A 15,730-nucleotide genomic window follows, 5' to 3' on the forward strand; every position below is an offset into this window, starting at 1 on the left:
ATTACACATTTAATGACAAATGTAAAAGAAAAAGTACATCTAGAGTAACATACAAAATTCATTGAAACAAATACACGCAATTTATCATTCGATAATGATTTCTCGGATCGATCGAACATCGACAGATAACGTTTTCACTGTCAGCGGAAGAATCGGCGAAGAAGCAACTTTATTTTCACAGTGATTTATCCTCGACTCACCCAACACGCGTCTTGGCAAGGCAGCAGCCGCGTCATCGAATTTCAATCGGGCCATAGAGTCGAACAGTTTCGTCAGATGCTTGGCCACGACCTCCGGTTGATTTCCATTCGACAAAATATCCAACAAATCGCTGGACGAAACAAAGTAGAATCTCGGGAACGCGAGACGCTTCGTCTCCAAATATTCAGCCAAGGCTTTCTCGCAGAGGACCAACTCCTTCTGGAGGGTATCGAGCGAGGACACAAGGCCTTCTTTGTTCGTCGCTTCCACGACGTTCGGCGTTTTCGCTAGTTCCTCCGTCATTTCCTTGAACTGTTTGTCAATTCGATCGAACCTCTCGGCGTCCACTGGCAATTGTCTTCTTATATCTTCCGAGGACGTGAAGATACTCTCGAGGTGCATCCAGGTTCGTTGCACCTCGAACCAAATCGTGGTCACTTGATCGGCGATGCTCAGCTTTCGTTGCCAGCTGGACACTTCTTCGAGGAAATGGGCGATGAATTTCGAAGTGATGAGATTTTGCAGCTGAACCTGTGTGAAAATCGAATGAGAATTTCTAGCCGAACTGCTCTGATAGCCAACAAAAATAAGGTTTATGCCCTTGAGTGGACTATTGAGGTTATTGCAGTCTTATCTAGCGATGTGTTACACGATGTATTACGTTGATGTTGTTATTCGAAGATTTATGTAATCGGTGGATTTATCAATTCTATGTAAACTAGGTACGATTTCCAATCCAGTTAGACTAAAATTAAGAAACGAGAGAATATAGCATATTTTTATAACGTAGACTTATATTTTATTATTAGAAGAGAGTTATATTTTATTATTAGTAGAATTACATTTTATTATTATTAGAAGAGAATTATATTTTATTATTAGTAGAATTACATTTTATTATTATTAGAATTTATTATTATTAGAAGAGAATTATATTTTATTATTAGTAGAATTACATTTTATTATTGTTAGAATTTATTATTATTAGAAGAGAATTACATTTTATTATTATTAGAATAGAATTATATTTTATTATTAGTAGAATTACATTTTATTATTATTAGAATTTATTATTATTAGAAGAGAATTACATTTTATTATTAGTAGAATTATATTAGTAAGAGCAATAAATAAATGTAAAATATGCTAAATAGATTATTGTTACCAATATCATAAAGAATCATACTGTCTCTATTATAAATTTTCACTAATTAACTATTTTGCAAATCTTCACCACTTGCATTACAAATTCTCATTTCATAATATTAAGACAAGACTGTTGCATCTTGTATAGTCATCAATAATTTGTAATGTACACCAATATTTTGCATTATATAAACCCATATATTTTTGCATATTCGCTAATGTTGATTGTCAGTTTAAATTTCAAATGGCAAATTTACGTTTGAAGAATTGAAAAATCTTCCTCGTGTCACCAGAGATCGATGAGCAAAGTCACGTTCGTGATAGTAAAAATTCTACTGTACGTAGCATATAAATATAAATTATACGAACGTAAAATATAAATTCTCTGCAATTTCCACAATATCCATGCACAAGAGGAAAGTACCTGGTTCTCTTCCAAGGTTTCGATCAATTCCTCGCTGGCTCTTATCAACGTAGCGCCAGTTCTGGCGTGAATTTCTTTCTCGAACTCCATTTTCGACCAGGTGGCGTTCAGCTCTCTCATGTACTTTTCCATAGACATTTCCTTCACGGCTTTGTCGACGATGTTCTTCACTTCCTCCTCGCACTCGTGAAGATTCAGCTCCAGAAGATCGGCCAACGTGGTAGACTCGTCCATGACGAATCGTACCTAATCGATTACCTTGATTAGACTGCGTTTCTTCGTGTCACTGTTTCTATCTTTTCTTTTTTGCGAATCAAATGGAAACTTGATTTTATAATAAATAGTCTAAGTTTGGATACTTTGTATATTTCTGTGCATTTTCATGCGTGTTCAAACGTCCCATAAATGCATAAAAGTTCCGAGTGTATTTGTTATAATTATGAACTGGATGCATCATTTATTATTGCGCGTCATTGCGAACGTATTTGAAATTTTAACGAATCATTAAAAAAACTGAAATTAAGATAAAGTGAGGTGTACGAAGAATGAAGGATGAAACGTTTCGAGTGAAAAATCAATTTATTTAATGAGACATATATATATATATATATATACAGTGAATGGTATGTACGATGAACGAAAAAAACGATGATCAAAATATTGTAGAAATCATTCGTTTAACATACACATGTACGTGATGCATGCATTGCTAACTATGTAATTACGTATTTATTGAACGATCGTGGCGGTGATTTCGATATTCGTGCTCAGAGATTTTCAAAAGAATAATAATTCAGAGGATAAAGTGCGCGTATTTACAGTGAAGACTTACGGTCATTTCTGGAGTCATGTCGCCCAGCTTCTGCAACACCGATAGCGTATATACAGCGGTGCAACTAACTCTAAACACCTTCGTGTACTTCCGCAAAAATAATCCTAATCTGAATAATCTCTAATTATCTCTCGTATCAGAAATTCGTCAAGGAAAAACGATTTGCATGAACAATGTACGATAATACATTGAAAAGTATTTACAAAAATATACACGCACAATCTTTCGTACAAAGTCGGACGTTACGTGAAATATTAATGTTTTCGAATCGCTTTCAACTCTTTTCGTAAACCTATTCTTCGCTTTTTAACCTCGGCTGGTACCTTGGTACTGTTCATCAATTGCCTCCAGTGTCTTTCCCTTATGGCTGGGTTCTGAAGCTCAGCTACAGCCCTCAAGGATGTTAACATGTTCTTCACGGTGGCCTCCAGTGACACATAGGTGTCCCACGATCTCATTTCCTTGTCCAGAGCTGATTATATCAACCAACATGTTGAAAACATACTTGAGCAAACGTGATCCTTTGCGATCCTGCATTGAGATTTGATAATCTGGTATCCTTTATTTCTTTTTTCAGAAGATATCGTTTTTGTTATATTATTATAGGCCTGCCTATAATCCTTTCAAAAGAATTTTAGAAAAATTTCAAAAGAATGTCAAAAAGTTTTGAAAGAACTTCGAAAGAATATTCGCACGATTAGAAAAATTGAGTCAATGCGAAAATTTAATTAATGCAGTCTACTACGTTTGCAATTCGACGAGAAAAGTTTTAAAAAATATCGTCAAGATAATCCAGGAACATCTAATTACCAAAGTACGCATGTGAGAAATATTGTGGAGATACTGAATAATTTCTAGAAAAATAGCTCAATAATTAATTTTATCATAATTGGAATCAAACGTCAAACGCTTAGACCGCAAAGGGTTAAAACATCACATCATATCAACCTCGTATCTCCTTGGCGAACTTCTTGCACTCGATGTCCATGTTCTCCACGTCAATTTTTCTCCACGGCGTGGTCTTCCATCCTTCTATACAGCTTCTAACGATATTCACGTAGTCCCAAAGCTGCTTCAACATCTTCAACTCTCTTCTACATTGTTTCAACACTTTGAACTCTGGCACGATAACCTCGAACAATGACGCAGACTCTTGGATGTCTTTCATCTGACGTTCCAACATCAGGATCTCCTTGTGGCCCTCGTCTAGCAGCTCGTAAGGATTTTGACAGTCGTATTTGAAGAAATTGTATCGCCGGAAGGCCTCGCGGTAGTGAGTTATCGTCGTATCGAACGCGGAGATTCGTCCTCGTATCCTGGACACTTCGCCTGTTGTATATTCGTCGATTAAGAGAATGTATTTAGTATTAATATTGCGAGAGTAATTGTTATAAATATCAGGGAAACATTTAGAAAAAATTAAATTAATATTAAATTACATTGCGTCGAATAATTATGTAATAAAAAATATTTATTACAGATTGTTTGTAATTATTTGTATTTATTATGAAATTATTATGTTCATTGTCATTTAATTCCATGAACGGTATAAACGATTCTATAAATCAAATTTCAACTTTAACTAAAGGTTTCCATTCAAGTCGCACGAGATTTATTTAATGAAATTCGAATTAAATTATTCTGGGACCAACAGAACAATTGATTTACCATTTTTTTCTATAACTTTTGCAAATATTTCCAACCAAAGTTTATCATACACTTCAATTGTGTTACATTGTAGAAATTCCAAACAGATTTATAAATAGCAATGTACCTACCAGCTTGCAAAGGTGCCACTTGTTGTTTAACCATAAGCGCCAATTTCTTCGTATTAGACCATTGTTCGGGCAACGCTTGAAGAAGAACATTCACCTCCTCTGGGATATCTTGATCATAAAATTTTAGCAGTTCGATCGTCTCCTCCAGCGGCTGGAACATTTCGTCCGTAGTTGGTTGCCTCTCTTTCACTTGTAACAGATAACCCATCACGCTAACCAATCCAGCGTAGTCTCCTGGCTGTATCGGCTGAAGCAAACCCTCGTCCGCTCGTCTACCAATAAAATATACGAACTAGATTGTAACTCCTAATAATCTCCCAGCAATACTTTCTAATAATTTAAAATTATAACTACACACTTCAGTTTTAATTATAAAATATTAAAATTTCTATTACAATTCTAATTATAAAATATTAAAATTTTTGTTACAATTTTAATTATAAAATATTAAAATTTTTGTTACAATTTTAATTATAAAATATTAAAATTTTTGTTATAATTTTAATTACAAAATATTAAAATTTTAATTATAAAAATTGTAACTACATACTTCAATTTTTAATTATATAATCAGATTAATAATTTGTAATAGTCTAAAATTGATTACTTTTAGATTAAACAAGGTGGTACAATCTTGGTTGCGTTTTTCTGAAAAAAAAAATCAAGCTTGAGAAGGTACATTTAAATTCAACATCTCTTTACAACTTGTCTACAGAAAGAAAACAGTCAGAGTGTTGAGACAGATCGATCATAGAGCCTATGAAACTGAAGATAAAACCATGCTTTGCTCTTCGATCGTGGCAATACGGTAAGAGGAAAACACCTTATAAACGATCCCAAATCCGAGAGGCTGCTGGTAACGCGATCGACCAGATGTCGCTTGAACATGCTCGACCATTTGCAGACCGTGTTCAGCACCGACTGTCTGAAGGGTCTGAGGTCTACCCTGAACCAGCCACAAAACACTTTCGACGGTTCCATTTCCTCGATCTCGAGATAGAGGCCCTCGTAAAGGTCGATTTGCTCGCGGAATTGCTCCATTTTCGGCGGTGACCGTGTCGGCCCCTTGGGATCCTGCACGGCCACCATCTCCATTTCCTCCATCGTCAATTGTCGGCTATACTCGAGAAACTGTTGCATCACCATGTCCCTATCGTCTAACCAGAGATAGGCGTATCCTGATAAAATAAGACGGCAAAGGATGAAGCGTGGATCACGAAGCTAAAGTCTGAACTTCCTCTGATATTCGTTAGCTCTACCAGATAACGAACGCGTTTATGGAAAGTTCAAAGAAGCAGTAATACGTGTGCGAGTAGAATAGAAATGTCACAGTGTGATAATTTGAACGTATTCGCCTAAATTTATAGAGAAGCTTTGTAATGATCACCATTTTTTATATTTTTTCATTTAAGTTTAATATTATGGTAAAACTAATGTAAGTTTACCATGGAATCTTTTAAAATGTCAATGTGTTAGTAAAATAAGTAATATCAGCTACTGCTACATTACTAAACATTTGGAGTAATTAAATTGAAATTTTGACACATTTGAAAAAATTGCCAATACTATTTAGTGTTACATAGACTTCACAGAGGTCCTATTTAGCAAAAAAAAAAAAAAAAGAAGAAGAACGAAATTCTGCATTACAACGAACATAAAACTTAAGGCCTTTTGGGTGCAAGTTCTACCTTCAAAGTTACTGCAGAATTCCGTGGCTTCGTCCACCGCGGTTACAACGTTACTCATAATTTCGTTCTTCATTCCTTTTATATCTGGATCCTCCTCCAGTTCTTCGCTGTAGCCTATAGAATCCTTCTTTAACCTTGGTACAAGAGCAGCCAATCCTATGATGTCGTTCAGAAGCGCCAAGATCAATTGATCCAGGCCATCTGGATCGTCGGGTTCCAGCGAGGGCACGTAATACAGATCTGGTTCTCTGAGCTCTAACTTTGCTTCTAACAGCGGCTCGGTTTCTTCGTTCGACTCCATATTATCCACCAAATATCCTAATGCAATATTGCAATGTAACTTCAAGATATCCAAATTATCCAGTATTGAGTGTTAGAAGTAAACAAAGGTTCTAAGACTTTAGAAAGAAAGAAACTAATTTAGTTTCGCAAACCGTAAGTGCATTATAGTATTATAGTAAAATTATTCAAACTACTGTTTTTCAATTATTTTAATATTTGAGTGCCGAATCACTCAACAACAGTATCCAAACTACTATTTTTCAATTATTTTAATATTCGAATTTTGAATCACTCAACAACAGTATCCGAACTACTATTTTTCAATTATTTTAATATTCGAATGCCGAATCACCCAACAACAGTATCCAAACTACTATTTTTCAGTTATTTTAATATTCGAATGCTGTATCACCCAACAATAATATTCAAACTACTGTTTTTCAATTATTTTAATATTCGAATGACAAATCACCCAACAACAGTATCCAAACTACTATTTTTCAATTATTTTAATATTCGAATGCTGTATCACCCAACAATAATATTCAAACTACTATTTTTCAATTATTTTAATATTCGAATTTTGAATCACTCAACAACAGTATCCGAACTACTATTTTTCAATTATTTTAATATTCGAATTCTGAATCACCCAACAACAGTATCCAAACTACTATTTTTCAATTATTTTAATATTCGAATGCCGAATCACCCAACAACAGTATCCAAACTGCTATTTTTCAGTTATTTTAATATTCGAATGCTGTATCACCCAACAATAATATTCAAACTACTGTTTTTCAATTATTTTAATATTCGAATGACAAATCACCCAACAACAGTATCCAAACTACTATTTTTCAATTATTTTAATATTCGAATGCTGAATCATCCAACAACAGTATCCAAACTACTATTTTTCAGTTATTTTAATATTCGAATGCCGAATCACCCAACAACAATATCAAAACTATTATTTTTCAATTATTTTAATATTCGAATGCCGAATCACCCAACAACAGTATCCAAACTACTGTTTTTCAATTATTTTAATATTCGAATGCTGTATCACCCAACAATAATATTCAAACTACTGTTTTTCAATTATTTTAATATTCGAATGACAAATCACCCAACAACAGTATCCAAACTACTATTTTTCAATTATTTTAATATTCGAATGCTGAATCACCCAACAATAATATTATCTACTACCAATTGCCAAACATTTTACTGCAGTAATATAACGCTTGAATATTAAGATATTTATAAAATAAAATTTCTGATTCTGCCGTACATCGAAAATACTGTAGAAATAAAGTTTCAATAAAACACGGCTGATAAGATAAGAGTTGAACAATAATTGTACCAAAAAATATCGAGCATCCATTCACCTAACGAACATCCTACAGCCCTACGAAGGGACTCCATCACGATCCCATCGACATAGGCCACGTATCTCTGCCACGGTTCCTCCATCCCGTCGCCAACTTGAAAAAGCAGCTTGTTCTCCTCCAACAACGAATGAATCTGCTCGGCAGCCCTCTCGACCTCGCCGTAACGTCTCGACACTTTTTCTGGACGCTCGTCGAACGACAATAAAGCGTCCTTACGGCGGTCCCTCCTTTCGATGAGAGGCGTCCTCGTCCAGGCGTCCAGCGCTGCTTTGATCTTCCCCACGTTCATCTGAGCCGATTTGATTCGCCTCCACAGCCCTTCCACGAGATCGCCTAGCTCCACCATGTACTCGAGAACGCCGTCCGACTTCCAGCATAATTCCGTCTCTCCTCGTGACACCAACGAATCGATCCTGGTTATCTCCTTCTCGATCAGCTGGAACTCCACCCGTCTGGTCATCTTGCAGATGTTGTTGTACGAGCACACGGTAGCACCTAACTGCATCCGAAACTTGCGAAACGTTTCTACGTTTTCTGACACCTGGATGGTAGAATAATATCGAGGGATGAGATTTGGCAAGGTTTTAGGTATCGGAATATTCGTTGGAAGACTTGGAAGCAAATTTTCTTTTGTTTTATCAGTGTGTTTGTTTCGTGTCATAGGACTAGATAGGTAAAATAGTAAGTAGGAGAGTAGAAATTGAGAGTTAGATCTACGATTTATCAACGACTTGATAATGAAGAGTTGAAAACAATTTAAATGATTCAGCTTTATCGAAATTCTATTTTCAAATATCAGTGTACTGTAAAAATTCACTTCTAATAAATTCTATTTTCTAACATCAGAGTTCTATAAAAATTCACTTCTAATAAATTCTATTTTCTAATATCAGAGTTCTGTAAAAATTCACTTCTAATAAATTCTATTTTCTAATACCAGAGTTCTATAAAAATTCACTTCTAATAAATTCCATTTTCTAATATCAGACTTCTGTAAAGAAATTTCAAAAATTCGCTTCTGATATATTCTCATCATTGCGTCTTCCACTTACAACTGAGATTTCAAGGAACCGAGATATTTTTAAATGTTATGACAAATAAATTAATTATTGTCTGATCCTGAGTGGGTCGAATCTATTCTACGCGAACATTTTAAAAATTAATTTTATCGTAATATTATAACCGTACTAACTGTAACAAAAACGAGCCTCCTTACGTATTCTTCAGCTACATAAAATTTTCTTAGGGCTGAGCAACGATGACAAAAAATACATATAGGAAACTTGACGTCGAAGGAACACACCTTTATTGCCTCTTCGGGAATGTCTGATCGCGACATTTGCTTCAAGTAGTTCACCTCCTTCAAAACACACAAAAGCTCGGGATCAAAGTTCAGCAATAACGTGGAATCCTTCTCGCGATAAAGAATATTGCGATTCAGTCCAATATCGACCGCGTCAGGTACAGTTTGTGCCCATTCCGTGAACAAATCTGTTTCCCTGTCGTCGAAGATCTTGATCAGCCTTTCATAACGTTTCTCTATATTCCGGCCTTCCTCGCTGTTCACTATTCTATACCAATGATAATCGGCGTGATAATCCCGCAATGAACTGTAAACTTCTAATCTGATCTGTTAACAACAAATCTCTAATTAAGCGAGACATACGGATGTTGAATAGCCTTGAAAGATTGCACGGGAAGATCGACGCGTTGCCTGAGCATGCTGATGAATGTCAAGGCCGCGGCTAAAGGTGGAAGATTAATTAGAGCGCCCCTAGTGCCACGATTGAAGAGAACTTCGATCACGGTCAGCTCGACGTTCAGTAGATCCAAGATTCGGGTGTAACGATTTGTGAACTGTTTGCTTATCAGTGGTCTATCCAATACCGTTCCAGCGATGTTTATCAACTGAAAGCAGAAGTTCGGGAGAATTTCTATTGGGACAAAAAGTTGTGGAGTACGTTAAATCGGAAATAGATTACATAAAATTTCTGAATAAAATGACTACAAAAAATATTTGTTAGTATTACATATATCATATTATGTGTAACACTGTTTAAACTGCTTTATAAGAATTTGTTTTAAAATTAATTTTATTGTTTTATTCTGCAATAGGTGTGTAGTAAAAGGAAAAGAAATAAAAGAACATTTTACTAGTCATTTTGCAACTGAATCAAATGTTAAATAAAATAAGAAAATGTCCAAATATTTAATATAATTGTAATATATTAAGTTGGAAGTGTCAGTATTTATTGTAGAAATGTGCATTTAGTGTAAATGTAGTAAAATTTTTTTGCATGATGCTTTCTTTTTGAAAAAAATCGAGTTTGAAATGTTACTATCAAGACAATATTTAACGAGATATATTCAAAGTCTGTTTCCTTGAAAGTGAAGCTTTAAATAAAAAAATGTCACTACATTTTTGACTAATTTTTGCACATAGAATATTGTTTAAAATATAAATTCTTTAAATAATAATTCTATATATATATATCCTAATAATAATAAATATTTTTATAAATAATTATCAAATATTCTTTACTTTCAAGCTTACGATTGGCTAAATTCAAATATACTTGACAAATTTTTAAACTTGATTTCCTCTGAAACGAATTTCCTTTAACTGAAAAAAATGTTATCCTTTCTTTCAGATATAATAATTAGATAATAATTTAATAATAATTCAAATAATAATCAATGTAACAATATAACGATATAGTATTCAGTATGATATATTAAATCAGAATCATTTGTATTTTAATTAAATGTCCCTTCTACAAAAGTGTAATTCTGCTTTTAGAAAAAATCTCTGCTCCATCTCTGCTCGACACGTCTAATCAAAATTACGTCAGAGCGTGGAAAAGCGGTACCTTGAAGACACTCTCAAGGTTGCCACAGTCGTCGAAAGCTTGGCAAAGGATGGCCGCCAATTTGCAGTCGAGGTCGGTGATCGAATCGTTGAACTTTCTACAATCAGCGGTGAAAGATTCGTCGTCTGGCTCGAGGGCGTCGTTTGCCCGCACGGCAAATGACATGAACAACTGCTGAAACTCCTTGTAGACGTTGATGATCCTGGTGCTGAGAGATCCGCCGAGGATACCGCCGATTTCGATTTTCTCCAGTTTCGAGAATTCCATCACGGTGTTGAACAACCACTCGATGTCGGCCAGTCGTTTCAAAAATGCATCCAAGCGGGTAAACACCGCGCTGGAATTGAAGGTCCACGATGGTGCATCGGGTTTCATCGCCGGCATGTCTTTTCTAAGTTCGAACTGCCGTTTGAATTCTTCTAAAACATCTGTGAAAAAGTCCCTGTGAGAAACTTGTTGTCGTTGACAACATTGTCTTGTAACAGTTCCTTTGTCTACTATTTTTATTAAGTTTCTTGGGAATTAAACATTAAATATTTGGAAAAATATTCTTTTTATGAAATTACCATAAAATTGTCATGTAAGTATCGTGATATATACGTAACAGTATTTCTATATAGGTATGCTTTTGTCAAGATATCGTCCTCCGACGATTTATACAAATAGATTTTTATCAAATTAGAGTTCTGGAAATGTTTCAAAATTTAGTAAAAATCGCGATTTTCATGGATCGATTTTTCAATGGGAAGACTTTGTTTTATAAAATCACTTCAAAACGAATGTGAAGAAAGAAAATAGTTTAAACTCCGTAAAGTCAAAATCGATCAAGTTTCAAATGAAAGGATCAACTACATCTTCTCATTTTGTTTTACGATAAAAGAAAGAGTACACTGAACATTTGCGAGTCGCTAGAAAATAAACACGTTCTTGCTTTGTATGATAAATAAATAAGTACTACGAACAAGCACTATAACAAACAAGTATCACGTTTTATTTCTTTTTCCTAATTTATATGAATCTCTATTTTTCCAAAGATCTTAATATTCAAATATTATACTGTCTGTCTGTAACTAAAAAAACTCTGCTACTGGAAGACATTCTATTGTCGGTAATGTATTGCGTTTTGATTATTGAAACATTCAGCTAGGCTCTACTACACATGAAATTATTAAAAAATTGTTTCCCTTTAACTTGTATCGTACAATATCATTTTTTAGAATATTAATATTCGCAACATCCGTCAAAATAGAAATTGAATAAAAAATTGAATAAAAAGACAGTTAACTTGATGTGACTATTGTACTTGCAAACGTAAATATTTACAATTTAACCAAACCTCGGGATATCTGCACACGTTGCAATGCCTCGTCGACGTCGCTCTGGAAGATGGAGGTCGGGTCGAGGAATCGACGAGCCTCCTGTATCAACAGGTTGCAAATCTGTCGAAACATGATGATCACCTTGGAGGAACTTTGATAGTGGGTGGATTTCGACCAGGCTAATCCGACCGAGTGTATCAGCGTGGCCATTAGCGGCTTAGCCTCGGAGAAATCGACCTCCTCGACCGCTTTGAAGCACTTGGCCAACGGAGACAGATAAAGAGATATCTCTTTCGCCTCGGCCATCGACGACACCACGTTATCGAAAAGGGTGCGAAAACAGGGGAAGTAGGCACTGTCCGTTTTCTCCAGAATGCTCGCCATTTTCTTCACCCGATCCTCTTGCAGTTGATCGTAAATGTACCTGGAAGACGATCATTCTTCAACTGGCAAGTAATCTTCGTTAATCGATGGGAAATAATTCGAAAAAACATGGAAAACCTACGTCGATTCTTTGATTGTTTCGACAGACATTCTTTCTATTGTTCTCGACTCTCAAGAAATTCTGAAACACTTGTTAAATATAACTCTCCGTTACAGTGTACAATCAATTTTCCAAGCCAAATGTTTAGAAAGTTCTCGAGAAGAAACAGAAAAATCGCGTGGGAAAAATTCACGAGTGAAATTCAGCTCGACGTTAGCTAAATGTTGCTAACAGAAGTATTAATTTGTCGTTCATATTCCAATTCAACGATTCCTTTTTAATACTACGTTGCTTATCTCTTCGGTATGTAAAAAAAGATCGAATCTCTCTTTTTCGTAAAATCAAATTTTTTAATAAAAGTCCTGAGGAAATCGTTTCTTTCAACCGGAGGTTACGTTCTCTCCATGTTTTCTAACGTCATTCGATGAATATTTAACAAACGACAAGAGCATCTTCTACCTTAAATTAGCTAGTCTCGTGGACCAATAGTCGAGCTCGACGTCGGGAGTGGGATTTTGGCCATTCTCGAAAGCAGCGCTGGACTCCTGAGTGACAACGTCGTTCACCAAGTAGGCCCACTTTATCACCACACCCTCGATAGCGCTTTTCAAATATAGATCAACGGCTTGGGGACCTTCAGCTCGCACCAGCTTCTCCACTTCCGTCACCTTCTCCATTCCAGCTGGCATTGGGAGCACCGTTCTACCGTTCACCTGACCTTTCACCTGCATTTCGACGAAAAATATAAAAAAAAAAAATTTAAGAGTAGTGAGAAAGAGAAAGAGAAGACTTACTTGATACAGAGTGCCACGAAGAGAATGGACGTGTCTAGAGATATCCTGGATCGCGACGTCAGGCAGGTCCCTGTGATTCTCCGCTTTGCTTAACAAAGGTGCAAATACATTGTCCACCAACGTGGCTAATTGATCGACAACACGAGACGACAGATCGCCAAGTATCAGCATCGACGAACAAGCCTCCTTTTCCTTGCTCAGTGGCGCCTGTTCTATCTTCACGGCGTAAATACCTGAAGAGAGTTCGTGATTCCTCTCTTGAAAATAATTTCTCAAGTTCTCGCCAGGTTGTTGTAGGAATTTACATTTTGGAAATTTAGAAATTTGGAAATTTTGTCAAAATTTCGAAATTTAGAAATCTGTAAATTTTAGAAATTTATAAATTTTATAGAAATCTGGAAATTTAGAAATTTCGAAATTTAAAAATTTGTAAATTTTATAGAAATTTGTAAATTTTATAGAAATATGTAAATTTAGAAATTTGTAAATTTTAGAAATTTGGAAATTTTGTAGAAATTTGGAAACTTAGAAATTTGTAAATTTAGTAAATTTTATAGAAATTTGGAAATTTAGAAATTTGGAAATTTTAAAAATTTGTAAATTTAGAAATTTGTAAATTTTGTAAAAATTTGGAAACTTAGAAATTTGTAAATTTTCTAGAAATTTGGAAATTTACAAATTTACAAATTTTGGAAATTTAGAGAGCAAAATTTTCCCGACGCGATGCTCACCTTTGGTTCTCTGACACGGTATGGGAAACGAGGTTGAAGCGACCAATTGCGCGTTCGGTGCCAGAGCCACGAAGAGCGCAGCGGGCAGAGGATTATCAAGGAAATCAAACACAGCATTTCTGTATTCTTCCGTAAGCAGTAATCTGGCCCATTTCTCTGGCTTCAGCTTCAGCGACTTCTGCACGAAACCACCGATGTACTCCAATCGAAAATCCGCTGGGCCATCAGGTGTGGCCATTTCTGTTTGTACAAATTTAACAGTGAGGATAATTAGATTCTCAACTTACGCACTTAGGCTCAATGTTTCAACTGTTGATACAAGATTTTCGCTTTAGATTCAGATTCAAGATCCTCTGGTCTTAAGATTCTATTTTTACACTTAATCTTTAAATACCAGTATAAGATTAGAATATTTAGTATCTCAAGTAGATTCGAAATTAGATCATAATAGATTTTATTTTTATTTTATGGAACCGGATTAATAAAAATTCTAGATCGTAATATAAAATTTTGTTTTTACATTTACAGATCTGGATTAAAAGTATTTCTTACAAAATACTTACTACTGAGACTTATTTCGTTAAAAACCTTTGCTCTCGGTTAACTTCAAACAGAAATCCTCTTGATTTTCCGAAAGAATCGAGCCTTAGGAGTTTCGTGACGCGACCAAGCGAGGATAGTGCAGTGCTGGCATATCTCAGACGATTGAAAATATGTAAAAGGCTGGCGTGACCACAGAAAGGTGGTAGTGGTGGACGCGGGGCGGGTAAAAATGCCAATCGTTCGGTGGCCGTTGTGCAAGCAGGTCAAGAGACCAGGCACCGACTGAACCGAACGGAACTGCCGTTCTGGCATTGGATGCATCGTGTCTTTTAGACGTCGTTGCCTTCCTATTGTCACGGGACGCACGAAATATTCCCCGAGAACAACTGACGTCGCACGCGATCCTGCCTTCCGCGGGGCACTGGCAGGTACCATTTTACTCTTCGGTACTCGTCCGGAGATGTTAGTCAGAGTTTCGCGTCCATCGATGACATTCGTTGGAAAACTTTCGATCGTCAGGCGAGATCGTTCCGCTTTCGACACGCGTAGCTAACCAAACTTACCAAATCAGTCGAAACACGGACAATTGGTCGATTGGACATTGCTGATTTTGAGAATAGGGGTTCTCTTAGATTTTGCCTTTCGTTCGAATAATGCAAAACGTACGTGGATAATTCTAGTTTTTTTCAGACTTGAAGAAAGAATCGTCGATCACGTTCGTGAGTTGATAGTGACATTGTGGACTCCAATTTTAATTGTTTAACAAATAAATCAATCGTCCGAGCTGTATTTAGATAATTTTGCTCCTAAGACTTGAGAGAAAAGTGATGTAAATGGTTGAGCCAGTGATCGAGGAATCCACAAATTGTTCTTCAATTGAGCGAGGTACCCGGGAAATGGCAGCGTAGGAAATGGCTCGCGCCGGTGAGTTCGAATTAAACGACGTCGGCGTTCGCGTTGTTTGCGATGCCAGAGGCAAGTTAACCCTGATCAGTCTGATCGATCGGTCGTAAAAGATCGGTGGAAATTGCGCTGACGTAAAAACAGGACGCGTACAGCTGTTCGCTCTTGGATTTTAGCCAGTTGAAACTGCTAACCATTTACTGGCTGGGACCAACTTGAAACCTAACGATGATAACGTGAATTCTTGGGGGAAAAAAAAGAGGGCCGTTCGCTCGATTCCCTAATCGGCTTATCGATCGCGTACACGTAACAGCGTAGCAGTATTGTTCAGTTGCACC

General features: G+C 36.1%; 1 protein-coding gene across 1 annotated transcript in view; it reads right to left on the reverse strand.

The window, feature by feature from the left end:
• The window catches only part of LOC122532816 (dynein beta chain, ciliary), a 35,271-nt gene extending 21,087 nt beyond the window's left edge, over positions 1-14,184 (reverse strand). Inside the window, exons 1-15 of the mRNA XM_043661921.1 lie at positions 13,947-14,184; positions 13,216-13,448; positions 12,881-13,146; positions 11,955-12,361; positions 10,619-11,046; positions 9,415-9,656; positions 9,052-9,319; positions 7,746-8,289; positions 6,070-6,387; positions 5,205-5,559; positions 4,382-4,653; positions 3,552-3,932; positions 2,927-3,075; positions 1,772-2,017; positions 201-732 (exon numbers count right to left, since the gene is read on the reverse strand). Coding sequence (XP_043517856.1) covers positions 201-732; positions 1,772-2,017; positions 2,927-3,075; positions 3,552-3,932; positions 4,382-4,653; positions 5,205-5,559; positions 6,070-6,387; positions 7,746-8,289; positions 9,052-9,319; positions 9,415-9,656; positions 10,619-11,046; positions 11,955-12,361; positions 12,881-13,146; positions 13,216-13,448; positions 13,947-14,184 — 4,879 coding nt within the window. The remainder of the gene's footprint in view (positions 1-200; positions 733-1,771; positions 2,018-2,926; positions 3,076-3,551; positions 3,933-4,381; positions 4,654-5,204; positions 5,560-6,069; positions 6,388-7,745; positions 8,290-9,051; positions 9,320-9,414; positions 9,657-10,618; positions 11,047-11,954; positions 12,362-12,880; positions 13,147-13,215; positions 13,449-13,946) is intronic.
• Positions 14,185-15,730: the final 1,546 nt, after the last annotated feature.

This window comes from Frieseomelitta varia, unplaced genomic scaffold (assembly GCF_011392965.1).
Source record: "Frieseomelitta varia isolate USP_RPSP 00005682 unplaced genomic scaffold, Fvar_1.2 scaffold_475, whole genome shotgun sequence".
NCBI classification, from domain to species: domain Eukaryota; kingdom Metazoa; phylum Arthropoda; class Insecta; order Hymenoptera; family Apidae; genus Frieseomelitta; species Frieseomelitta varia.